Source organism: Melanostigma gelatinosum, assembly GCF_949748355.1.
Source record: "Melanostigma gelatinosum genome assembly, chromosome: 4".
Taxonomy (NCBI): Eukaryota; Metazoa; Chordata; class Actinopteri; order Perciformes; family Zoarcidae; genus Melanostigma; species Melanostigma gelatinosum.
Window position 1 is genome coordinate 25,082,269 of NC_136637.1, and position 27,230 is coordinate 25,109,498.

General features: G+C 43.1%; 1 protein-coding gene across 1 annotated transcript in view; it reads left to right on the top strand.

Annotated features, from left to right (window-relative positions):
- Positions 1 to 1,542: 1,542 nt before the first annotated feature.
- Positions 1,543 to 27,230, top strand: part of glis1b (GLIS family zinc finger 1b) — a 63,872-nt gene continuing 38,184 nt past the window's right edge. The window contains exons 1-3 of the mRNA XM_079267139.1: positions 1,543 to 1,656; positions 1,803 to 2,127; positions 26,588 to 26,780. Of these exons, the coding sequence (XP_079123265.1) occupies positions 1,830 to 2,127; positions 26,588 to 26,780 (491 nt within the window). The 5' untranslated portion in view covers positions 1,543 to 1,656; positions 1,803 to 1,829. The remainder of the gene's footprint in view (positions 1,657 to 1,802; positions 2,128 to 26,587; positions 26,781 to 27,230) is intronic.

The following is a 27,230-nucleotide window of genomic DNA, read 5'->3' on the forward strand; positions in this document are numbered from 1 at the left end:
ATCTTAGACCTCTGCCTTGGTTTTGTTCTAAAGTAACATTTGTGAAGTTTTCTGACTGCATCCAGCACGGTTGCAACACTATCGCGGTGACAAAATCTGTCAACAGACAGACATATAAACACCAGGTGAAGTATTCAAAATTGCTACTTTGGTAGTTCCTTACAGTAGTTGTCTTTAGGGCAACATTCTGCCATAATCACACACACACACATGCATGGACTCAAAGTGAAAACAATACCAGTGTCCCTGTCTCAGCTGGTAAATGTCCACTGCGTAAACCATCAATAGATATAACTTCTGTTTCTCTCAGGTCGTCCATGTTCATCCACATGGATCCAAATTTCCAACAGCATGCAAAGGCACCATCAGATCCAGTAATTCCCGTCTTTAACAGCCCAGACCTCACATTGCACTGAGGGAACACACCTCTTACAGAACACTTTTTAAACTTTCACTTGACAGTTTGTTTCTCCCGCCTTTTTTTTTTTTTGCACAGTAATAAGCGTTTATGTTGTTGCTGCCAGTGTCACCTCTGACCCGAGTTGGGATTTAGACCTTCCACAGGAAGGCCACTAAGTGGCGCTGCAGAATAGCATTTCCCACATCAATACAGTCGATAAACACCAGCTCTTTCGACACAAGCGTTTAACACAGGAAAGGACACTTTAACGCGTAAGTATGAACGTTGGTAAGACTTGGCAGATCATTATTTATTTGAATCAAGTCTCATTTTAAATCCAACATTTCAATGATATCCAGGTGATGGTTTTGATCGGTATTTTTTATGTTTTTGCAGTCAGAAATAATGAACCATGACTCCAATAACAACTCAAAAATAATGCAGTCTGATTAACATAGACAGCCTAAACAAATAGCAGATGGTGAACAAAATACTTCAAAGTGTGAAGATTTTCACATTTTTATTCACGTTTTTTTGAGGAGGAATGTTTGGAAATATATCAACACAATTTTATCCAAATTCTCTGCTGTATGATAACTGAGATCTCAAGTTTTCTCAAGTAGCCTAAGTCTATGTCACATTAAACGGACTGGAATAAGTACAGCTGCAGAGTGCTACACGTGCCTAAAAATCACTGCAGCTTACACAAGTTTAGAAAGACGCGTGATGCGCGTTATATGCAGCATTCAAACATATTGAATTCAATGTATTGGGTCCCTGCATATTGTGAAACGAAGCAGATCAATGGCTGATATGATTTGATCAGTATGATCACGTAGCGTGGACGTACCTACGCCAAAGCAAACCGTTGTTGAATGACTTGTTCCGCATGGTTTACCATCGAGCTTTTAAATGACCGTCAAGTATCACGTCGCGCATGCGGTGGCTCGCAAACCGATCACATCCAAGCTCAGAACTGCAAACAGCTGTCTCGATCCACATCTTATCCTCCCACAGAAAACACGGACACAGTCTTCATTGGTGCTCATGGACCCTGCCTGGTCGAGTGCCAATCAGAGAGAGAGAGGGGGGGAGAGAGGGAGAGGGAGAGAGAGACACGCATGGGATGCTGATGACTGATCCTCACTGAGAGGATGCTATCGATCAGGCTTGCAGATGCTCTCTCCTTCAGTTCGATAAACATGCCGGTGTGCGCAATTAGACCCTTTCTGTGCCTCACTGGGTAATTGAATAAGGTAGGTGTTACCAAAGCCCTGAAGTTAAATAGTTATTCTCCAATGTTTCCATTCTTCCTGTTCAAATGAATGTATGGCTGCACGGGGGAAAACAAGTCCTCGCGTTGATGCAGTTTGCAGTGATTTGGTGATTTGTTTATGCGCAGGTAATGTGAGGAGCGACCACACACTGCATGGGAAAAGCCGAGTCATCAATGCAGAACCCCTCAGCGCTGTTCGGGATGGTCAGCCACTGTCAGAGCCCGACGTTCACAGACTTCACCGGCTTGTCGCTCTCCGTGTACGGCAGCAAGGCGGACATCTACACGCGGCGAGCCGCCGGGAGCGCTGGTTTCGGATCGCAGATTTGCCGGAGCTCCCATGACACCCCGACTCACATGAGCTGCGCCAGCCCGAAGGCGCTCTGCGCGTCCGAGGAAAGAGCGCACCTGGCAGCAAAAGCTCCGCGCTCGTGCCTCTCTTTCCCACAAGGTAGGCCCCTTTAGGTTCAAATGTGAGCACGAGACCACAGGTCTAAAAAAAAAGTGATGCTGTTGAGGTGTTTGGAAGTTATACAGTTGTTGGAGTGGTTCCTGGACATGATGGATAAATTGGAGTAACATGTAATGTAATGATGATTGCTGTCGTTAAAACAAACTATAAGGACAACTAAAGCAAATTAAGTCAAACAGCAGCAGTGTCAGTCTGGCCTGGAGATAAAAAGCCATCATCCAAAATGATGTTGCTTCCATATGGCTCCCCTAAGAGCATCGTTTGAGGCAGCTGTGTATTTATGTTGAGAGCCCTGTTTGCAGTTGTGGATTAGGTCTGTTAATTAAACCCAGAGCTCACTTTGGATCCTCGGCCAATTCATAAATAACAAATTCAAAGTCTTTGCTGCACACGAATGCCATGTGAAGTGATGTAGGCTACAGTGTGTGGAATAACCGCCACGCTAGTGTGCAATTTCTATAGATGTTAACAAGGCATGGCAGCGTTTAGTTTACGGGAGGCTTATGATGTTGACTCATTTAGTTGCTAATGGAAAATTTGGCAACTTGACTTTTTGACGATTTAAAACATTATTTTTAAAATAATATAAAATAAAACATATCTGCTTTTTGTTTCAAATTTAGAATTATATTAATCTTAAAGATGATAAATGCTCAAATGGCTCAAAATTCATATTTGATTTCGTGCCTTCCAGAATAAATAGGATCAACTTTGACCGTGGCTCATCAGTGAAAGCGAAAACTTTAAAAACAATTACGGAGATGAAGTGAGCTCTGTCATACGGATAGCATTCACAGCAGAAACTGGGCTTTGAGTGTCTGTGGCAGCCTGCTCCATCCTGTTTAGACAGAGTGTTGTTGTGCGAGGGCGGAGGTAATTACAGCCCCATCCTAAATTATGATTAGACGGAACAGACTTTTATATCAGCAATCATCCTTACAGCAAGAAGAGGATCAACGGATTTGATGATTGTTTCTTCTTGCTAAACACGAACCATATGTCTGCTGAATGTGTCTCAGCATTTATGAAGTTCTCTTGGAGCACGGTTGTGCCCTCAGCCCTCCATCTCCAGCATCCCGGACCAGAATGAATCGTCTCATTGTCTTTGCGACGCTTTTGAACTCACTTCCCGTAAATTTGTGGGAACGCAAGATGTGTTATGCGTTTGTGGATTATGTCGAGCAGATTACCGTTGAAGGAGACACACATCCGTTTGTTTGGTTCTGTGAGGCAGTTGAGTGATTTTTGTTGTTTTCTAAAACAGTTTTAATATCTCGTGGGTTTATGAATTAAAATAGTTTTCAGCCTCCCTTTGGAGTGCAGAAAAATCCCGCAACATGGACTTCCTTTCAGCACGTACTGACTCAACTACACATCAAAACATTTTCACATCATATTTTGCTGTCATGAAAAGTTTTGTTAATTTAAACGTGGCACTCGGTCTGTTTTACAGTCTCTTACGCTGAGCATGGAGTATGAAAGTGATCTAAGTACTCATCAGCCTTTTGTATCATGTCTCATTTCAGGCTGATCGTATTACATTCTCCCATTTGGGGACAGAACTGGAGTTTAATCTGCATTCTCAACCAGTGCTTTAGATTCATGCTGAAAGGAATCTTTGAACACTGCAGGAAGAACTTACCCCAGATGGGAGATTTGGGACCTTTCACTGTGCACCCTTTGATTGCAACATGTGAGCAGTTACTCCGTGATAAAACTGATAGAATTCAGTGTACTGCTGATGTTTTTGTCCGGGGGTGAAGCAGCAGTGTTACCTCGATGTACTCTGAGATATTTGCATTCACTGCTGCTCAGTTGATTTCCTAATTACTCCCAAGAATGCAAATCAACACTGTCTGTTCATTTTATTATTTTTTTTAAGGCAGTTTGTGTGCCTCCATGTTTATTTTATAACGGTATAAGTGAGTGAGAAAAGAGTGACAGGTTGACCGTGAGTGAGAAAGCGTGTGTGTTAATGAAGGCGTGAGTTACAGAGCTGAAGGGCCGTTGTGTCAGTAGACTTTATACAGGCTTAGATTTTTACTGCCAGGTATTGTGAATGAAAAAAAAAAACTTTTGCTGTGCAATTGCATTTTTAAGAAATTTCCCCCCCGCTAAAGCATTATTCGTTATTTTTCCTTACGTCTAATTGTGACATATGTCACACCAGGTGCGTACGTTTTGTAAACCGTGTGCATTGCTCTCCGTGAGTGGAACAGCGGCTGATCATCCGTGCGCTGCAAGTCCACTGTGCTATAAATATTAGGGCCCACCGGCAAAGGCAATATTTAGCTTGCAAAGAAAAACACTTGACCCCTCTTGAAAAAGAATATCAGGTTTGAATGGCGTGTGTACTCTAGCATCATCCGATACCGTACTAAAGTTTCTCCTGGCCGGGACCAAGCTGCCGAGTGTGTGAGCTTATTTGATGAAAATGTTTTAGTTAGAGGAGTGTGCATGGAGTCCCAGACGCCCTCTCTCAGATAAATGCAGAGGTCAGTCTGTTGATTCAGCCTGTAAAGCGGTGAGTCATGGATATTTGGATTTCATCATTGTCAGAGCTTTTTACACTTCTATGGCTATTTCTTGTTGTCTTTTTACAGCAAACTTGCATTTATACATGCAGTATGCACACCTGTATGCAAGCACACACACCACTGTGCCATGCACTAATACGCACGTATGCCACACATTGACATACTCAATGTACATACACACACACTTTTTTTTTTTGTGGTGAAGTGGCATTGGCACCAATGTTGAATTTCCTCAAAATGACCGCGTTTCCTGTGTTTCCCCCAGCAGCATTTGTAGACGTCAGACTGCGCGGCGATAATCCGACTGTTATGAGAAACAACCGACCATTACGGCCCCGCTTTGAGGCCTCGGCTCTGTCAAACGCTTAATGACAGCTTACCAGTAGCCTGTGAATAGTTTTGGTTGTGTGTGCACAGAGGAACACATTAAGTGCTTTTGGCGATGTCACCAATTCCACAAAACTGTGAGGTTTATTTATTGTTCTTTATTCTGGAAAGAGGAGTGGGCAGCTGGCAATCATTTTCTCAGTGTTTTCCCCCGTGTGATGGATTTCATTGTTACTTTGAAAAGAAAATGATCTGTTCATCATTTTTTGTTGATATAGAAGAGTAATCGATTCTGCAAATGTTCCAAAAAATATACGTATTATTCATCGTAGCCTAAAGTACAAGGGAGCTTGTGTTCACATTTAAAATATCATATACATAGAATATGTACCTTCTTAGAATAGAGACGTTCATCTGAGTAAATCTTCAGACTTGTGTCACATAAAATGTTTATACATCTATAATTCTGGGAACATGTTTGCTTCAGCTGTTTCACGGGGGGAAGGGATTTCTTAAACTACTTTGGACTTCAGGCTCATAATTGCTTTAAGTTTGGCTTTGATGTAAGCACAGATCATATCATTTGTTCATCTTGGACTGTTTGACTTGTGAGCCAGCTGTTTTGTGACACTGTTCTACTCATGTTGCTGAATCAGGAGTATGACGGTCGTCTGTGTCAATGATGAAAGAGTTGAAGTGGTCTAGATCTTTAGGGAATGTATCCCTGATGGAACAATGGATCACCGTGGGGGGGGGGGGGATGATTCAGCGGGTGACGCAGTGCAAATATTTCGTGTGGATTTTGACCACAGTTTAAATTAGGGGCACCGTGTTTGTATGTTCTTAAATAAATCCTTTTTGAAGATTAAGGCAGTGTTGTCTAAATACGATCATTATGAAGATGTTCTCCCACAGTGTGACTGTTGAATAAGTCATTTCTTATGGTGTCATAGTCTGGTTTGGCAATCCATCTGTGACATTAAAATTTCAAGTCCAGAATTTGATAAGAAGACCAGGAGAAACTAAAAGATCCTTTGCCTCCAACTTTTACTGGATATATTTAAAGAGGAAACTGTCAAGCAAGCTAATTTGGCTGACCCTAATCGTGTCCTTCACACAGAATTCAAGCTTCCACCATGTAATAGAAGGTATATGTACATGAGGCACACATTTCCTACTGCTACATTTTCTTTAGAGCAACAGCAACATCACTGTTGGTCAATATGCCAATAAGGTTGTAGCAGCGAGGAAAGGTTACAGCAGCTATTCCTCCCAGATGTTGTGAAAGACTGATTACTCCTCAGAGGAAACGTCCTGCCGTCACTGCTGCTGAAAGAGATTTGACCTTTCATTGAACATGTGGTTCACTTAGCTTCACGGCCGAGGTTAACCGAGATCTTTTTGTCTCCGGATTGTTAAGAGGTACAGTGCATCTTTTGGTATTGACAGTTTGCGCCCAGCAATATTCCGCACAGACTTTGTCAACAGGAAAACTGACTAAAAAAAACAATCAGACATTCCTCTCTTTCTGCATTTGTGCCTCTAAACCATGTGGAACTATAAAGTGGATGCGAGCATGATGGTGGCTATCATAGTACAGTGATGGTAACCTTCCTCTCACAAGTTTCCCACCAGTCGGTACATTCCCGTGAGCTAAAGAGAGCACTTCAGCCCACGTCTGTTGTGTCTCCTGTGTCTCCTCCTGTGAGCTCAGCAGTGAGTTATAGGCAAATGCAAGGGTGCTGCCTGGGAAGGGTGTTGCAGGGTGTAATGTTTGCAGCATGTTCCACTGATTCATAAAGCGGAGGCCCCGGTGATGATTCTGCAGCGGTATTCCTGTAAACCGTCTGTCTGGTCTGAGACGCTGAGGAGGGAATGCTGGGTAATGGAATGAGAATGCTTCCTGAGTCACAGCCACGAGAGAGAGAGGGAGAGAGGGAGAGTGAGAGAACAGCCCCTGGTCTGGCATCTGCTCGGCTGAATCACCTCAGTCAAACTTGGCCGGGAGAACACACGGCGTGTGTAGAAACGGGAGATAAGTGGCAGAAGAAGAGACTTGACTGAGGTTGGATTCAAAGAGAGAGAGAGAGGAGGAGATTTATGGGAGGTTGTGGCTGTCGAGTGTCTTCCGATTGGTCCTCTGAAGTTTCAAAATGAACATGTGCACGTGTGAACCCACAAACAAACAGAGACAAAAACTTTTCAATTCAATTTGAGCTCTGCCACCTCTACACTGTCCTATTCCTTCCCCATAGTCCGTGTAGGTCAGGTCAAATGTTCTCATTCTTATGTGACCAGTGTGGTATGACTGTTGCAGCTCACTGTAACCAAAGGAATTCTGACTTTCATTCTGCCAATGAATCCAACCAGTCACACAAGCAAACATAGGATCTGGTTTGAGTAAGTGTCGAAATATCACTGGAATACCACCAGAAGAAATGTGCTCCGGGCCTCGGCTTAATCAAGAAACATCTGCAGAGTTGGCTCAGATATGTCCTCATAAAGATGTATTTTTAGGCTTAACTTTGACCTGAGAAGTGCTCTCAAAGTATCACACACGACACGTTTAGGAATAAGCTGCCAGGTCTTTGTGAATTGGACCAGATTTGTTTGACCTTTTAACTATTTTTAGTAAAGATAAAGAAACCTACAGCTGTGATTCGTGTTGCCTGGACAGACATGCCACAGCTGACCACATGTCTATAGAGTCCTTATTACTCATGCATTTTCAGACAGCAGCAGCTCCTCTCGCAGACCTCCATGTGTATGACTTAGCACACGGGTGGGTTTTTGATTTACATCTCGGCTGTGCCACTTGCTGTTCTTGGCTCGGCGCTGCTGTGTTTCATCAAAGAAAAATCTGCTCCGCTCCGACTGCGGCAGTTAAGGCGGCCGTCCGTCGCTGCGCTGCCTGTGCCAGAGCTGACTAGGCCCCTCGCAGCTGTCAGCTGGAGAGAGAGAGAGAGAGAGAGAGAGAGAGAGAGAGGAATACCTTAGGATCAGGGCTTCACTAACCTCCCTAAACAAGCTGCAAGAACATCGATTGTTTGAGTGTGAAAGGGCTGTTTTGGACGTCTGAATCCATCACGAGGACGCTCCCATTTAATATTTTCCTACTCCTCCTACTTTATCAGCAGTTCATCTCATTTATGTGCTCAAGATGCAAACATTTACAACACATAATAGTTGCTAAGTGTGCATCACTTCTTTGGAAACAGATGAACATTTAAAACTGCTCCAGCAACTTTTTTCAAATGCTTAAATGGTCAAGTTTCTTTTTTTCTTTTTTTTACAAGGCTGGTCATGTTGGAGATGATTAATCAGCCAGCCAATCAAACATTGGCTTCGACCGAGTGGTCAAAAACAAATGAGCAAACATGATGCGAGCCGAGGCTGTTTTAATGCCTTCATTAGGCCGAAGCAGCCTGAGTTTTATCCTCTCTCTTGTTCTCTCTCCGTCTCTGCCAGGAAGCTGCCGTGGGGCAGTGCCCAGTCAGCTCACTGCACCATTGGCTGGCGCTGCCCCTGAGCACTAAGAAAAGACATTATGAAGTCTAATAGTGCAGTTTATATACTTTGTTAGTGCTTGTTAATAGAAGCCCAGCATTCTGGATGTGCAATGCAATCCAGCCCCTGCACTGTATTAACTTGCTTACCAGGACTAATCAGTGCACAAAGGAACGCCGGCATAAAGGCTGCGTTGAGAAAAGGTACTCTTGCTTGTCGGTGGATGATGTGGGTTTCGACATCAATCACAAAACATGAGCGTGACAACTTGCACTTTATTTGGGTTCAGATATTCACATGTGCCTTATGTCCTGGCAGATACAGATCCGTACGCCTTATTGTCCGAGATAGAGGGCCAAGTTTCATCATCCAGAGTCAATACCTCTTGAATTATTCTTTCAATGATATATTTTAAAGCACAGGCATGGGAATCTTTTGTATCGCTTGAAGTCGGGACCTCGAAGACTTCCATCAGTGCCGAGAGTGATATCATCCTGTTCACGCAATGTCAGCACACAGGCAGCGTTATTGCACAGGTCAGTGCCGAGAGTGATATCATCCTGTTCACGCAATGTCAGCACACAGGCAGCGTTATTGCACATGTGGACTGGTGTTTTGACAAAATCGTTCTTTTTTTTGGTGTGAAAATGTGGACAGCACGATGCTGCATGAAGATGCTGCATGAAGATGCTGCATGAAGAGAGGAAGTAGAGGGTTTTGGGAAAGTGAAGCCCGATGCCCTGTTCAGCTTAACGCTTGTAAGTCCACGTTGCAGGGAGCCGGGAGCTTCGCCAGGCCGACTGTGGATGTTAATAAAGTTTAGAGGCTCGGTGCCAGCACTGTGATCTGTGGCGCTCAGGGTTATTTTTACAGACTTTTTTTTACAGACAATTATATTTGAAAGGGAAAGCTGTTTTTCAGTGGTCTAATATCAGAGCAGGGAGATAAAGTATGTGATAAGAAGATGCAATTTCCCATGTTGTGATGCTGCGGCGAGTTTTCTTTTTTTCATTGTGTGGGAATATCTTATGTATGAGAACTCCCCATGTAGTACTGACACAGCCAACAAGACCGTAATACTTGTACTTATGTTCACTTACATTATCTTACAGAAGTTTTGTTAAAAGTGAAGTGTTTGTTTTCCCCAACAATGCTCCGCTACATTATAGACACACCTGGTAGATGTCCAACTACAACCACAGACAGATGGATGTTCAGTGCGTTGAGCATTGTTGATTTTATATTCCCTGTCCATCTTCTCAGCTACTCCAAGGATTGTCTATTTGTTGTCTGTCACATGCCAGTGTCTTTGTTTGAAGGAATCTGAGATGACGTTGGCTTGTAGTTGCTGCGCTGATGTCGATGCTTGATTTCAGCCTCTGGAACTGAAAACCACAGCTCACGGATGAGTTGTTTGGGCTGTCCAAAAAGTTCCCACTGGAAGCAGTAGAGCCATCTGTTATCTTCTGGCTCCTCTCGTATCTTTTTGCTCTTTTATTACACATTACAAATGAAAGAAAGCTGTGTGCAGTCTTCATTCTGTTGGCGGCGTTTTCCTGTATTCCTAAATGAGGAAACAGGTCTGCTTTAAGCTGTTACGCTAAAGATGATCAGCTCTGTTCCTCCTTGATTTACTGTTGCCAGGATTACATGTAGGACCCCTTTTTTCTTCATATGGCTCATATGGGCGAAGCAGTAAGTGTGTTAAATGGATCCATATTACACTGTGTAATAGCCTCAGTATGTACTCTTCATTAACATGCTTAACATTCCCCCCAAGACCCAGAAGTCTGCTTCTATAATACACCGCTTAACACAAACATCATGTTGGATACTTAGGATCTCTTATGGGGCTCGTTGTTAGCAGGTTTATTAGTGAGCACATTTGGACAGTGTGTGTATTTCTGTGTGTGTGTGTGTTGATGTTTGGGTCAAAGTGGAGGACAGAATGGACATGCACATGAACTCTGAACATGAAAACCTTTTGAAAAGTTCAAATTTAAGATAAACACACTTTCTTTTGCCAGATAATTAGAGCAGAGACCCAACAGAAACGTCTAGTGAAGAGGTCAAAGGGATAGTTTGGGTGAAGTGGGGTTGTATGACATACTTATCTACAGTAGACAGCGGTCAGCACGCCGGCAGTTTGGGGTCACATGCAGGGCCTATTTCTTTGGGGGTATTTAAAATAGGTTTAGGCACGCTGACCGCCATGCACTGTGGGTAATACACTGACGATGGATAGCTACCTCAAATCACCCCACTTCAAAACACGCAAACTCTCCCTTTGATACATTGCAGTGTGTAGTTATGTTATTGATTTGAGCTTTTTTGGCTTGAGAATTACATCTGTTGCAACACTGGTCAGCCTCTTGTTGCATGTTTCCAAAAGAGGACACGCAACTTTGCCTTTGAAAATAACAAATCTCAGTGCTTGCTTAAGAGCCACTGATATTTTCAACGAGAGACATTATGGTCATTTGAATGTAGATGTCTGTTTTCATCAACATATGAAGTGTTTGCTTTGGACCGCCACCTGTTGGACCTTTCAAACCTGGATTTCTGTCATATTCAATGAAGATGCTGGTGACGGGCAGGTCATGATCAAAATAGAAGTTGAAAGATTTGAGCCCAATGGGAGCCAGTGCGTGGCTGTCCTAAAGCTGGCTTGACATTTACGCCCGTTTCCCACAGCCCAGTTTTCAGCCTTTTACAAGGAAGCCAAAACCCATCAAGAGGAGCTTCACTTACCTTCAAACTGATACGCTGAGATTCTTGGGATCCACACAGACATGGGTTCACACAGCTTCAGTAACCAATAAACATTCCCCTCGCAGAATATATCTTTTGTAAATCACCGGGACTTTTGAAAACGAATATTTGGGATGAGTAACCGGCTTTCTCCCCAGTAAGTCACGGATTTAGTGGACGGATTGAGGGACTGAAGAAAGGAGAGGAAAGCAAGATTTCCTTCCTTTCTGTTTATCTAACTTTTGCCCTTTTTAAAAAGTCAGCTCATAGCACATGATGACTAATACCAATAAAAAAGCCTCATCAGGCGCTTTCAGCTCGTATCGACAGTGATCTAATGGGCATGTGTTTGAAAGCGAAAATGAATTAGGCAGCGTCGGAGCCGTGACAGCCAGGTGCTGAGCACTTGGCCCATCGTACGGGAGCCTCAGCCAATTGGAAAATGCTTTCAGAATATATCTGCACCTTTCTCCCATGACAAATTATTTTATTGCTCCCACACAGTTGGTTTTCATTTAGTATTTTGGCTAATGCTGTGGGCTATTGTTATTCCTCCATTCAGCATAGATACTCTGGAAGCGTTCACATCTGATAGCACACTCCCATGCAACAGAAACCAATCAATGCCCGACACACAGAAGGTACACAAATGCACACAGATGGTTCGCAGAATAAGAAACTTTAGTAGCCGGTGAGAAGGGCAATCTTGATATGCTTATTACTTTGTATATGCTGTAAATGCCTCTGTGTCATGACCCGTCGTGACTTTCTGTCAAAATGGGGGTAATGCTGCTTCCTGAAGGAACAACTTCTGTACGATCTCCCCTTCAGCGAACTCCAAAAACCTTTAATCACATTATTCAGTGTGTCTCATGTACCGGGACGAGTAGATCTGCTGTGTGAGAGCTGCAGATGGGAGAGATAGGGTGAAGCTCGCCTCTTGTCCGAGCCGTGCACTCTGCCTGACCCGAGCTCGGCGCATCAGGACTAGGCCGCTAATCTTTAACAAATGCTGGGAGTCTCCATGACCGGGCCCTCGCTGAGATGGCTTAGTCAAAACAGCCCCGCTGCTCCTGAACACAACCTCAGCCTCCAGCTGAAGTCAAACGCTGATTAACTAACACATACCTGCTGCTTGTTCCATAGCATTACACAGCCCGGTGTGTTGTGCGGCCCTTCATGGAGTTTGACAGTGTGTTTGCTGTCCTGTGGATGGAACACACTACTGTGTTACAAGGCCCTTCTGGGTTTGTGGGTAGAACGAGGCAGGACATGTTACATGAGCGAAAGCATAGAAATACGGCACCGAATCACGACAGTTTCATCTGTTATTTATTGTTTTGTCGTGTGAGTTGGAAAAATAACTATATACATAAAGGTTTGGTATTGTTACTGTGCTGCATGGTGACCTATTGTATTTTCCATAATGGAACAAAGGAAGCAAAAGAAAACCAATATCGAACAACAAATTGACAGGTTTCTTTTCTTCCTGTAAGCCTTTGTTACACTCAAACTGTGCTTTACGTTTACTGTGAAAATAAATCACCAAAATCCGCAAATAACAATTCCCGCTGACAACCATGAACCAAACAGCCAAGATTTGAACTCTCCGGCTTTAAATGAATCATTTTGCGATTAAGATAACTGGTTTGGTCACAGATTTGTGTCCTCACAGCGTCTCCCGCCAACGAACTTCACGGGTAAAAGCGAAACAAATGTTGTTGCTTGACGATACAGTTGATCAAACGTGGCCTTTTTTTTTGTCATTTTTCAAATTCCATTGATGATCACCCCCAACCTCTCCTCCCATGTTTCCAAGAAAGCCCTTTGGTTGCCCACGCTACTTGATCACAACAGCACTTATTGGACGTGACTCTGCCTCGTCTTCTCATACGCTGTTACTGTTTATGTGGGCCCGGTCACATTTTCATACCACTTTGGGCTTCAAACAAACACAAGCAGCCCAGGCCTCTTGCCAGGCTCGGGCACAGTCGGACTTTGTACGCGGAGCCACGCCTGACATGTTGAGTTAAGCGTCACCACTTGTACTGTAACCTGTCGCCTCGGGAGACGCATCTGAATGTTCCAAGTATGTTTTTAAGTATTTAAAAATGACATTGACGCATACTGATGAATCATTCCAGTTTATTTTGAGTCATTGGTATGCATCTGTGGTGCTTTGATTGTCTTAGTACTCATATCTGATTGCACATAAATGTCAGAATAGTACAGGCCTCCAGCTTCCATTGCCAGTACGTTTAAAAAATATATATATTTGCAATTTTCTGAGAATGATTTGATACCCTGGGAACAATAAATCTTCCACAAGTTTTACAACAACACATTAGTGTTCTACAGAATGCAGCTTTTTATTCCAGCTTGTAAAGAAATTGCAGTTAAACAGTAACTGTAAACTGAATAGAATGATCAAATAAAAAAGGAGCTCAGCAAGAATGCACTTTCAGTTAAGGGCTATAAGGCTGCAGTGAGAGAAATATTTAATGTGTAGCCTCTAAAACCGCAATCTAACAAAAGTCAACAAGTCTTGTTAGCCGTGCCCTTGGTAGCTTTAGCTGTAAATGTAAATGCACAGTTTACCACAGTGCCCACTTTTACAGGGCCAGCCCTGTCATTTGACACGAAAATATGGCCGATCTAGGCCCACTGTAAAGATGCCAGTCTTCTACAGGCCTCGAGAGCTCTGAGTCATGAAGGAGTCCGGCGAGAGAGGCAAAGCATCAGTATATGTACACTGCTGCTTGCCAAGGTACACTCATTTAACAGCGCAAAAAGACTTGCACTGAGAGCCCGCATGTTGATGTTAGGGACGATGTAAAATGGCCAGAATTCATATTTCACATAACAATTCTCTTTTTAAGATGGCTTCTCTCAATTTTTACGTGCAAGGAAACAAACATTTGCATTTCAAAGCTCTTCAAATAGAAATAAATGAAAAGCAACCCCAGTTATGGGTTTGGAGACTATATTGGAAAACAGGTTACGGGCGAAGTGAATATATATTTGTTTATGGTACATATAAGAGCTTCCCTTATTTATAATCCCTTATTTATTCAGCTTAGATGAGATTCTTTGTCTACAGGTGATACTTGATATCTATTTGTATGTCTTTGTCCTGCATGTGTCAGCAGTACTAATCCCGGTTTATTTGCTGTTCTTAGTTATTGTGATGTCCCTGGAGATGCTGGGGCTGACCCACAGTCAAATAGAGGGGCAAGTTCTGACTCTGCAATCGTTTTACTGCTGAGACAAAACTCATGTATAACCATCGGCCCGACTCACGTGGTGAAGGGACACAGCTAGCGCAGAAATCATAATAAAAGGAATCTTATTACAGCCATTAAACAAGAGAAGGGAAAACACAGGAGGCCTTTAATGCCTGAACATCTTAAATGCTTACGCAGTGAGAATATATTTGCTCATAAAGCTCTTTGATGGTGGCCCTGTCCGTCCAAGCACACAGCGCCGCTGTCTGTGTAAATAGCTGTGTATTGACCTCCCACCGCACAAGATTGAATGTGTTTCCTTAGGTGTCATTTGGTACCATTTTGGGTTTTTACAGGCCCCACTGGGCCTTAATCCCCGTAACCATGGGGGCTCAGGAAGAGTCATGCCATCGCCGCTCCTCCTGAGGCTGCAGAGAGCTGAGAGGTCGGCTATGAACTCCTCACAGCAGCATTATGGAGCTCTGATTGATGTGAAGTTATATATATATTGTCTGCAGGACTGTCTCAAGTTACCTGTTGCCATGTTCCTGTCGCTATGTGTGATCTGTGTTTGTGAGTGTGTGGTTGTGAGGAGGGGGGGGGGCGTCATTGCCAAAGCCTTTGGTGAATGACGACTCCCCACACAATAAAATAATGGAATTGCTGACTTCCTTAGGTATGTGTGGTTTGAAACTCAACACAGGTTTGGCTCAGTGGAAAACCTGGGGCCCTCTCGTATTTGTTCTGTATATTTATGAAAACCCCGATACTGTGTTGCCCTCTGAAGGGAGGAGGAGGTCATTTTTCAGCCAAGTTAATGCCCTTTGGTGGTGGATGTTGACTGCTGTGCAACAGCAGGTCTTTTGCACAGTTCCTCACTGTTGGTTTGAATCAGTTGCATCTTATTTACAATGTGTGTCAGAGGTGTCATCAGGGTTTTCAAATAAATATTGTGACTATTCTTAATATAAGTTGAGTGATCGTCCTCGTTTTAGGATAGCTTGTTGGAAGAAAATCATCTGAATCAAGATCGTTCACTGAAAGGAACCTCGCTTCATAACCAAACTGCAGTGACTCGTCAGATAATGACTGTGCCACAGTTGCATTCCCTCACAAAGCTCGGGCATTGTTATGGTGTACTTTCTCTTGTACGGCGTGTCCTGTGTTGTAAGATAACATTTGTTTTGAGGAAATGCAGAAAGATTTAGTTATTTTTGTGAACAGCGTATTTTGTGTCTTTTAAACCGGTGACATGTAAAACAACACCAGTAATCGAATAGAAATAAAAGCTGACCCTCTGTGCCTCTGCTGTCAAAGCAAATTAATGGGCTTTTGAAAAACCCATTTTCCTAAAAGAGCTCCATTTTGGGGGTGAGTTAACCCCCTAATCATCCCGACTAGCTAATATTCATTGTGGACACTGTGGAGCGGCACCGGCCTCAACTTTAACCAGAAACTTCAAAAAGCAAAGCAATTACTATGCATGCTTTGAACATATCCTCTTCTCAAAGTAACATTCCATTATTCTTCCTGCACGAAAAGAACAAAAGTAACAAAGAAGTAGGAAGTGAAATTGGATTCCTCTTTTGGTTCCGAAAAACATCTGGTTTGGCCCTTGTTTTAAACAACTAGCATCCCCTCTGAGAATAACAGAAGGTTATGTGCACTGTGAGTAGGTAACAAAATAATCATTTTCAAATGTTGCTCCATTCGAATGTGATCTAATTACCGTCACTTAGAGTCAACCTCTCAGTTGGACCACCGACCATCAAGGGCATTTTCCTCCAGACGTTTTCCGAACTATTCATTTATTTCTCCCCCGCTGCTGCCTCGAAAACTGTAGAGATATACAGTAATTGCTGCAAATTTGATTACTTGTTGTACAGGAGTTGTATAAATTTCAACTCTGGTCAATCGATGGCAGGAGGCGGCGCTGGGCGAGAAGAGGAGAGAGTATCTGTCAGATGGGAGCGATGCGTTTGCTACACGGAGATACTCTCACGTTCTGCGGTTGAGTTTTGGCCACTGTCGTTCCCGAGGAATTTCCTGCCATCTGTGTTCAATCGAATTCCCTCACAGATTTGGGATTCCTTGTAAATATTGGGTGCTGGCTGAAGAGGAATGAAGGAGTACTGTGAGGTTTTGTACCGACAGCTCAGACTAAAATGGACTGGCCGCTGGCGCGAGCATGAGCTAGGCTAACAAATCAAGACCGCGTAATGCCTGGCTGCCCTGGAAAGAGATGTTTCTACGTCTGAGATCACTTGCAAATCCAGGACATCTTTTTCACTCACTTTGTAGCTCAATGCTGAGTAGGCTTTTTGCTGTCTATTTTTTGTTGCGCCATTGGATGGATTACCGTGACATTCAGATATGCTCATGCTGCCCAGAGGATGAATGACTTTGGTCCTCCAGCGCCACAATGACAATTTTATACTTGTACCTGCTTTTGTCACTTGACGTCACTGTAAATTAAAAAAAGAAAGAGACAAACACGTAACGGTCACATGGCTCACTTTTCCTTATGATTCAGACTATTTTTAATTTTTTTTAAAGGACAAGTTGCCCGTTCATGAGTCCCTTTTGTTGTCATCATCTCAAATGTTTGAAAAAGGTAATTTTTTAATAACTCAGCTGTCCTCAACAGTACAGCTTTATTGTGCTTGTACAGTAATTGTGACAAATAGAGGGCCATGCGGATGACGAATGGATCTGATTTCACGACAGTTTCAGTGGGACGTCGGCTGTGTTTTGGTACGACTTGAGCGGGCACACGGACAACTGAGGCCTATTGTTCGAAAAGGGGAAAACGCAGCTTTTGCAGTAAATCTCCATGTTTATTTTTTTTTTACTGCAGATTTATATACACTGGTTATTCTCATGGGCGAACACACAGAAAAAACACAGGCACTCAAAGTAGCATGTGCACACGCAGAATCAGGATCTGAAGCCTTTCAAATAAACAGAGATTTTAAATGTTTTAAAGTACTTTGTGACACTACTCATGTTTAGTTATTGCAGAAAACAACTTGATTCCCTTGAGAAGTGTGCCAGTCTCACCTTGAACACTTTCTCTGAGGGTGTGGTGCCCGAGTGCTCGTCAGTCTTCTCGACTGGCATCGCTCTGCCAGTATTTACTGCCGCCTCCCCAAACAGAGCAGCCTCTTGTTTGGCTTTCAAGCGCCTCCTGGATCCCATGCCGAGGTTTCAGCACTGTTGGCCTGCTCTCCGGAGCCGTGTTGTTCACCAGCCCTATAAAGGTGTCACTAAGTCCCTGTCGAGTCTGCCAGCCAAGTGCATCACGTCTTGTCAGTCTGCTGGGCGATCGAGTCCATCTGTGGGCTTGACTGATGCTTAGTACGCTGTTTGGCCTTCACAATTATGTGGCTTTTCAGTCAAATTATAGGATGTGGTTTGGCGGAGCACTCCTTGTTAAACTTTGTGATTGTCTGTGATTAATCCTGGCAGTGTACAGATTTGTGGGCAAAGTCTTGTTATGATAGTGATTGTTAGGATAGAATTGTGGCTACTAGTTGCTTTAAAGTGGTTTGTTGACCATGCACATTTTTGTTGAATTAACAAACGTTCTAAAAACGTTTGACTCGAGGATAGATGACATGCTTATTTTTGTGATAATCAATCATTGCTGTGGTGCTTTTCTTTGTAACTGCTCTTCCCAGAGATCAGTGTGCTAACATTGTCTTGGAGCATGATGAGGTCTTCTCCTTGGATTTGCTGGTGATTAAGTCTGGGTTTCTGTACGCTGAGCTCTGTTCTTTCTCTGTTCAGATGTCATCGTGTGGATATCGCTGCTTATGCTAATGACTCACTTCTGTTGATTCTGATCATCTCGCTGTTATCGCTGTTAGAAACGGAAACGCATCACTTCCTGTGCATCTTAATCATCTTAAGACCAGCTTACATTGAGTTAAGAATAGCAAATGCAAAATAACTGCAGTGACTCAGTCTTGATATTAATTTGGAAAAAGAGAGGAGCATTATGGGCATTTATTTATGTGAAAAGTGGAAATTATACATCAGCCCGGAATATACACCCAGCAAAAACTAGTGATCAAAGAGGGTAGACTGAATACTAGCGAGACCTCTCAGGATTCAACAGCACCACAATCTGTGGCCTCCAAAATGACCATTACGTTGAATCAGAAAACTCTCAACAATAATTTGAAAGTATAACCTTTACAAAGTTAGGAGGATACACTGCAGGGCAGTTGTTTTTGGCACTTCTTTTACCGAGGTTATTATATTAAACTGGCTGCTCAGTGTAGGTCTGTTATTTCTCCAGTGTTAACAACCGTAATACATGTCAACAGATCTTAACTGAAAAAGACACAACATCTGGAACAATATCCGAAATGGAAAAATGACAAAATAAATCAGCCACATTATTGTGGATTGCCTTTATCACGATGGGGTCAGATGTTTATGAAAACATAAAACGTGAAGAATAGAAAGCTCTGTCACTGAATCATTTTTGCAGTTTGAGGAATTACATGCAACAAAGCTGATATGTTACTTCTGACTGACTGATCTGAGCTTGAAACTTTATCATCTACTGATCTTTCTCTTGAGACCATTGGTTTTTCGTCTCCCTCCCATTGATGTGGATGACCTGTTGTTAGATTTACTCTCTCAAGGGACAGCCTGGAGGGCACGGCCAGTGACAAGGGGCTACCACCAGGTGGTGACATGCACAAGTGTAAAGTTTTAATTATGTTAATCAGGGAGGACAGCGGCGGAAACGATTGGCTGCGACGGTTAGTCGGATGTTGTGGGAAGAGATCAGGAATGACCACATGCATTCAGTGCATCTTCCTCTGTGAGACTTAAGTGTGAGTGTAGTCTTTTGAGTGTGTGTGTGTGTGTGTGTGAGAGAGAGAGAGAGAGACGGAGAGGAAGAGAGGAGTTTGTGTACGTGTGTGTGTGTGTGTGTGTGTGGGGAGTCACATAATCCCACAAAATGTTCTCCTGTGTTTGGGTTTTGACTTGGAGCTCTTTAAACCGTGTGGTGGAGTGGTCGGTGTTTGGGACTCGGTGGGCACCAAACATGGCACTGGGGCGGGTTGGGTGAGTTGTTGGGGATGGGAGTGTTGTTGGCCGCCAACTATTTGTTTGTGTTCACGTCCTGCGGTTAGCACAGCGCCATTTGAAAAGCCCAGTATTACAAAGACGCCTGCCTCCCACAACATGTGCCCTCTCCTCTAAAAGGCAGGAGAGCTAATCATTTGCCGACCACTGCATTCATCAGTGTGAGTGAAAACTTTGTAGCCACTTAGTACGAACAACCAGACGTATCCGCAAAGAGGTTTGCTTGGACGACTGGGCTCAGTTCTTGTATGTGCTAATGATTTCTTTGATGTTATTTCTCTTTTGGAGTGGAAGTAAGATATTTGTTGTGCTGTACCCCAAACAATAACCAAGGCTTTCAACTGGATGCCTCTGGAGCCACATGAGTCCCTTTTCTTCACTTTTCTTATTCGGCTTTCACTAAGCTAGTGTAAGTTTATTGTGTGACCAAGCTGACCATGAGAAAACAGGGAGGAATGAAGATTGAGGAATAAAACTGGTTGAGAGCAGCTAAAATCAGCTCCAACAAATTGATTTTATCCTCATGAAAGTTCTCATGTCCTCTGGTACTGGTAATCCTGCTACAAAAACACTGACATGTCTGTGCTCCGACAGTAATTTAATATAGTTTTTCTTCTTCCCTGGCTACGCACCTGCTTTAAGAGGAGCTTTCCTCGTAGACATTGTTATTTTTCATTTTCTTGTGCCCTCAGGATTTTCAATCACACATCTATTACTAAGCAAACAAATAAGTTCCGGGCCTATGCCGCAGACACAAATATAGACATGAGTTATGAGATTCGGAGAAGCTGGGAAAGGCTTTGGATCCTAATACGCAACATCTGCAGCAGACAAGACGCGCAACCAGGGCATCCCTCTCCAAAGTCCCGCAGCCGGCTGTCACACACTTGTAGCTGTTGACCTGTCTCATGTTGAAAGAGAGGGGGAGACCGATGGCAAGTGGGGGTTTGTTGGGGCAAACGGGAGTAAAATGATCGTTATTAACTGTTTCGGTGCTGAATGTTATGATTTATGGAGCCAAAGTGGGGCCAGTTGAGGTGTCGCATTGGATTTCCAGAGGCATCTGTCTTGCGGTTTTGGCAGATCGTTGTACTTTGGGTTCAGATGTTTGCATCCCACTCCTGACATCCCCCCCCCCCATAACAGCCTCCTGCTTTAAGTACAGTACACCTCTGATCGCTCCCCTTTCCTCTCCCGAAACCATCCATCCATCTGCACATCTGCTTTTCATTGAGGCCTGCATGTCTCTGAAGACTTGAACGCATTAAACGCTGGCACAAGCACGGCCTCATTCTGGCACTTAACACAACGCTTAGGTGACTTAAAAGGGAGAGGCGAGAATTTTAGAAAATGAAGTGTCACCGAAATAAAAAATCGCCCCAGATTACCACCAATTACACTTAATAATGCTGTCCAGACCATCTGCTGATCAGATGGAGGACTGGTGTTGTCTGTGGAGGAATAATGGTACCAGGGAGTGCGAGAAGTAGGGAGATTCATTCAGGGAGACGGCGACATATTTAACTATGTGATGATGTGGTTTGATCTTCACTGGACTGGAATGCTTTGTATGGTAATGCAGTCATAACTGCGTTTCTTGGGATAATAGCCGTGTTGTTTCAGAGGGGTTAAGTTCTGCCAGATTGGAGACATGTGTCTGCTCTGGTTTATTAGTCATTTATTAGTCACCGAGGTCAGGGGAGAGTTTTTTAGCCAAGGCACAACACTGCTGAACTTGAACATGACTCTGATCATCAGCCCCTGAGGCAGCCTGAATAGGTGTACAGTTACAGCGCACCCTAACTGGCCGTGATCCGCAATGTGAAATTCATCCAGTATGTGAAGCGTGTTCAACCATCAATGTAATCACCGTCACAGTGACCGTAACCTTCCACTAAAAGAGCGAGTCGAGCCCTAATCACCAGAATCATTGGGTCTGCATTCGTTCATTGTTCCTGTCTATTGTCTTATTTGTTTCGCCTCCATGGTCACAGTGGCTGTAGCCGGATTAGAAAGCACTTTCCGACCACGATCGTGATGCATCTGAGTTTTACAGCTTGTGTGCGCCGTGTTCCCACAGGATTCTGACAAGAAGGAAGCGTGACAAATGGATGACATCAGAGCAGGCCTATTGCAGGGTGATTGGAACCTTGTTTCCCTCCACAACCTCAGCCAAAAAAAGAATCATACATGTCCCAAAACAAGTTCTCCAATAACCACGCTTATCCTTTTATAATTACACTCTTGTTTGAAGCATTCATTATTGCGTTCGTGTGCAATGGAGCATTCAAACTGGTATACTGCTCCTTTAATTTGACTTCTCCTCTCATATGTTTCGCTGAGCTCCTCAGTTTACTGTCATCCTGCACTGATGCTCACTGAAAAGAACGTATTTTAATTATACAGGAGAGGAGGCAGAGCAATAGATACCATGTGATGACATTTATGGAACGGAAGATACCGCTTTAGATGTAACGGAGTATTATTAGACACCGTGTTATCGACGGGGTTTTTTCTTGCTCACAGTCCTTGTTCCAAAATGTGCTCTTGTTTTTTCTTAGGGTGGTGTTGTAAGAGGCGAATAACAATAGAGTCCTTATTTGTGCCTGCGTCTTCAGTTGTCAATGCTGACTTCAGTGGTTCTTTGTGAGGATGAGCCAGCACATCTGTACATGGTCTCTTCCCTGAACACAACATTTGCCCCCGGTGCTTCTGGCACCATCCTACCTCTTTCTTTCTGCTCCTGATCTCACACCCTTATAGCCTCACCCATAATTAAGCCTGAATGCTTGCAACTGTGTTTTTATCTGAGTAGTATCGCCACCCTGCTTGTTCTAAGGTGCTCACTAGAGTTGGACACAACAGTAAACTCAATTTTCATGGATAATCTGCAAAGATTACCTGTAAATGCAAGGGTTTATTTTAAATTGCTGTGCCTACAAATTGAAATTGAGCTTAATTTAGAAGTCCCCTGTGAAGTTTTCGTGCAAGCGAAGAAATATTTATATTCAGTGTTTCCTTACAAGTGTATCCTTAAGGGCAAACAAACATGGTGAATGCATTTTGTTTCTCATAAAACATTTATGAGATTGCTTATTGGACTCTTTTGAAACCTGTATCATGTACATCCATGTTAACTTGATATTGGTGTTCTGGTGTCCTGCCTTTATGGGCGCATTGCTATGCTGCTTTGCATGCTACTGCCACCAATTGCTGGTCTGTGAAATAGCGTGAAACCAGGTACCGTGTCGCCAGTGAGCTTGTGCGAGTGCACGATACAAAGACTCAAAGACATTGCTCCATGGAGTTACTAGTGGTCAAAAAACTCACAAAGGATTTTGGAACAGCTCAGGTTTTCCCTAGAAATGAACAAGGAAAAATTTCAAATCCAGAGCCAAAGGAATGTAAAGTATGATGAGCACACATCTGCTTCCCAGACCACCCACGAACTCTGCACAATCACAAAAAGAATGCGCATCCCTCTCGCATTCTCAAACTCATTCACTTATTAATTCACACAAACACACACATGGTACACTCTCTCTCCTCCTGTCACTGCTGCTGGATCGCCAACGTTTCACCTCTAAGCCCGATGCTCTTCCTGGCTTCCACCTCCCGATCAAACTAGCCTCGAACACACAATGAAATGTTCAGCGCTAAATTACCATGGCACATTCAATATAAACTGAATTTACTGTTGGGTCCCATCCAAGCCACCATATGTCGAGGAGCCCGTTTCCCAAACCAGAGCATGACTGATGCTGTTAATCTAGCAAAGCTCTAAATCACTGGAGCGCTAACTTTCTACAGCAAGACCTTTAGCACTCATGTCACACTCCGACTTTAACGTCCTGGAGACACTAAGAAGGTGTCTCTAGGATGGAGTAACACGAGTCCACTTGAGCTTTCACAGCCGTCATCATAAACATTGGATAAAGGAGCACAGGCATGGTTTTTTTTTAGGTATTACCTGCTTGTAATAGAACGAATAACTTCAAAGTCTCTGTTTCAGTGACACTCAGTGTCTCTCACCAGTCCAGTCAATGGTTCTGCCACAAATTGGAGCAGCAAACAACTATTTGCAATGTAAAGATGTAGTGGAGTAATGGCATCCTGAGCAGAGAATGAAGTCCTGTTCCCCCCTCGGGTAAACACTGTTAGCTCTGTCAGCACTGTTGTAGTTGTTTGCGATGTCCACGCTGTTAGCACCGTTAGCGCCGTTATCTCCTAGCAGCCGGCTCAGACGTCGCCATCTTGAGAGCTGCGTGGAGACAATAGATATGCTCTGCATTCCGTATTGAACACCTTTCACACAACTCCAAACAAATGCTAATGTTGCTATGTATCTGCTGATGTTTAAATAGGTGTTTGAGCAACATCCTATTTTTTTTACATGTCAGTGTTAACAGCTTGTTTCCACTGCCACCAAGTTATTACAGGTTTACGTAAAGTCTTGCCTGATGTAGATGCAGTTCAACCAAACAGCATGGTGGTCTATTAATCCAACATTCTCTTAGATAACATGTACCTTAGTATTAGTGATAATACCTGGTCGGGTTGGGACTTTTTTGAAAATGTTCGATACTAGTGCAGATACAATGCCAGACTTTTATCAATGCCGTATTTCAGAAATATAAATATAATTTTGACCCTTGCAAAGTGATTTAATTTATATTTAGGGGGCAAGATCTGATTTCGATGTTCAGATTATTAAATACAGCTCCTTAAAGAAGAGCAAGGTTCCAAATTATGTCAGTGAAACACAAACGGACGTACAAAAATCTTGCCTGCATCAAATAGTTTAACAGTGAAGTGATATTTCCCCCCAAAAAATCATGCTGGGAAACAATGGTTGTATTATTTGTAAGTTTCAGTGAATCATCTGCAGACAGGTAATCAGTGTTCCGGGATCGTCCCTGTCTTTTCTTTATGTCTGACTCATTTACATGGTGGACTTTTCCTGGCAAGCATCCACTCTGTATTGTGAAACAGCGAGCATTGTCTCATAATTCGGGTTACATTTACCGGGCTTCCTGGTTTGGGTCTAAGTGGTGACTAAGATATGTGTGTGAGAGAGAGCATGTGCATTCAGTCAAGGCCTCGTTGACCGACTGCCAGGACATTCAGTGCTTCATGATGACAATGGTTTTATTTCTTTGTTTTTGTTGTTTTTGCATGCATGTGTATGGACAATAAATGCCTAATAAAGAGATCTCTGATGATGTTAGTCATCTCCATTCTGACTCATGTCACTTCTGGCCATCCTGATTGAATTACTCCTGACTTGAGGCAGAGCAACACTTGGCTTCGCGTCAGCGGGCCTTGAAACGTTCACACAGAAACACAGTTGTAAGCGCTCGGTCAACAAGCAAGGGAAAAAAAAGTCGAACAAAAAGATGGAACAATCCAAAATTTTGATAAACACAGCGATTTGTATTGCTTAAAAACAGACCAGAGCTGAAAGACATCTTGCCATCTGTTAACGGCTTTGAGTGAAACCAGCGTTGTTCCAACGGTCCCCCGGCGATACTCGACTGTTTGCGTTGCTCGCTTTGCCTTTTCTCTACTTCTTTGTGTTTCAGCCATGACCCGCGACAAGACAAATGCAGAGGAGACTAAGGATACATCCACTGTAGGAGGGATGTGTGAAAAGATGTTTCTTACACTGGGGATAACATGGCTCACAAAGTTCCCTTGTTTTCTCTTTGTCTTTTGTTCGTCCTTCTAACCTTTTTCTCATATTCCAAAACAGCCTCCCCTTCCCTCTTCTACTGTTTACTCTCCTTCGCCATTTGTTCCTCGTGTTGTAATATCTTTCTCCTTTGTTAGTCTTTAGTTTTCCAACTGTTACAGATTTTTGTTGAATATTTCTCTGACTCTTTTCAGATTTAGCTCATGTTTTACCTTATCCGTTCCCACCAGTACCTTTTTTACGTTTTCTCTCACATACAGGGTGTATAGGTGACTTTCTTAATAATAATAGCCCATGGTGTGTGACAACATTGTCAATAACATCATTCGGAGAAAATTTAATTTGAGAAATTGAGTTAGGAAAGTTGGAACAGGGGACGCATGGTCGCCTACACATGAGAGTGTGGGGATATCAGCTTACCCTTCACAAATATGTCCTCATACATCAAGGCCCTCCCCTCGTTCACTTTCATCTCTCTCGTTCCTATTTCTATTATGTTTTGGGTCCCATTCATAAAGCCTTTATGTCTTCTCAAATAGTCAGGCTGGAATGATAAAAAGAAAAATCACCATATAGTTGATCCAAAAAAGTAAATGCAGATATAAAAAGCTGTTTTAATTTCGACACATTTTCCTCATCAAACAGGTCATGTGTATTTATGATAATTTGTTATAAATTATTCCTCCACCATTGCTCCTTTTTTTATTGCAGAAAAAAAACCTAAGAAGCCTTTTGAATAAAACATCATCAATAATCTAAAGCAAGTCCATGTGCCCTTCACAAAGCAGTACTTTCATCACAATATTAATATAATTATTTTTTACTTATAATTTACCAATTTACCATGATTTAATATTTATACATTGTGACACTTTTACTGGCTGGATCTTCCAGGCACATTCATTTGAGTTTGTTTATTTTTGCAAAAAGGACGCATCGCCATTTGGAATACAATTCTTCAATTACTCCAGTAATAATATTTGGCAATAAATCTCTCAGATGTTATTCTTACTGTCATCAGTTAGCCGTAGAGCTCTCCATATATCACTGGATACTACGGTCGTGGCAGCCAACAATTGTTCCTCAAGAGAATATGCATAATCGAATAGGATTTCAACATGTCACTGATGGCATGGACCCCATATGAAGTGATTCTTCTTCCAGGGCAGTCCGTAGATCCCTGGGTTCACTCTGCGTAGCCCATTTTTTATTTGAGAGTGACATTGGGCCACTGCTCAGCTTCACAAATTGAGGATTTAGCCAGTTATGTGATATTTCTTCTGCTCTTCTTTCAGCGAATACTCCCTACTGCTCGGAGAAGGATTTGGACACCGAGCTGGGTGACGCCGAGGGCGCCCTGATGCGATGTGGGCAGAGCTTACCACTGCTGGTGGGGGGTCATTTAGGGGGGCTTTACACCCAGAGCCTCCACAGCAACAGACCTACACCCGACCTCATTCTGCAGGACGGCCCTCACCAAGACACCAGGTAAACTGTCACTATCATTTCCGTTTTATCGTAACTTTCTTCCTGTTCCAGTTTTGAATGTTTCCTGTTGGGTGTAGTATTCCTGAAAATATACAGGTACAATGTGTTTTTCATTATCGTTGCTATTGTGAACCAGATATACACATATGTAGCTGGGAAGCTTTACCCAGTCTCATAAAACACACCGATGGGGTCCAAAATACAACATTTATGTGACACTAATGCGATTCTCCTGTTTGACTGCCGTTCGGTCCAGTCAGACAGCATTTCAAGTAAAGTTCTCTGTTGTGGGGTTTGTCCCTTCTTTCCCTTCCTCATCCGATCAAAGTGCTCCTGGACAGCCATTCACTTCTTTCATATGGTCTCAATATTTTCACGATAGCCAAACAGGAAATGGTGCTCCCGAATAGAAAGAGAGAGGGGGGAGGGGGGGGGGGGTGAAGTCTTTAT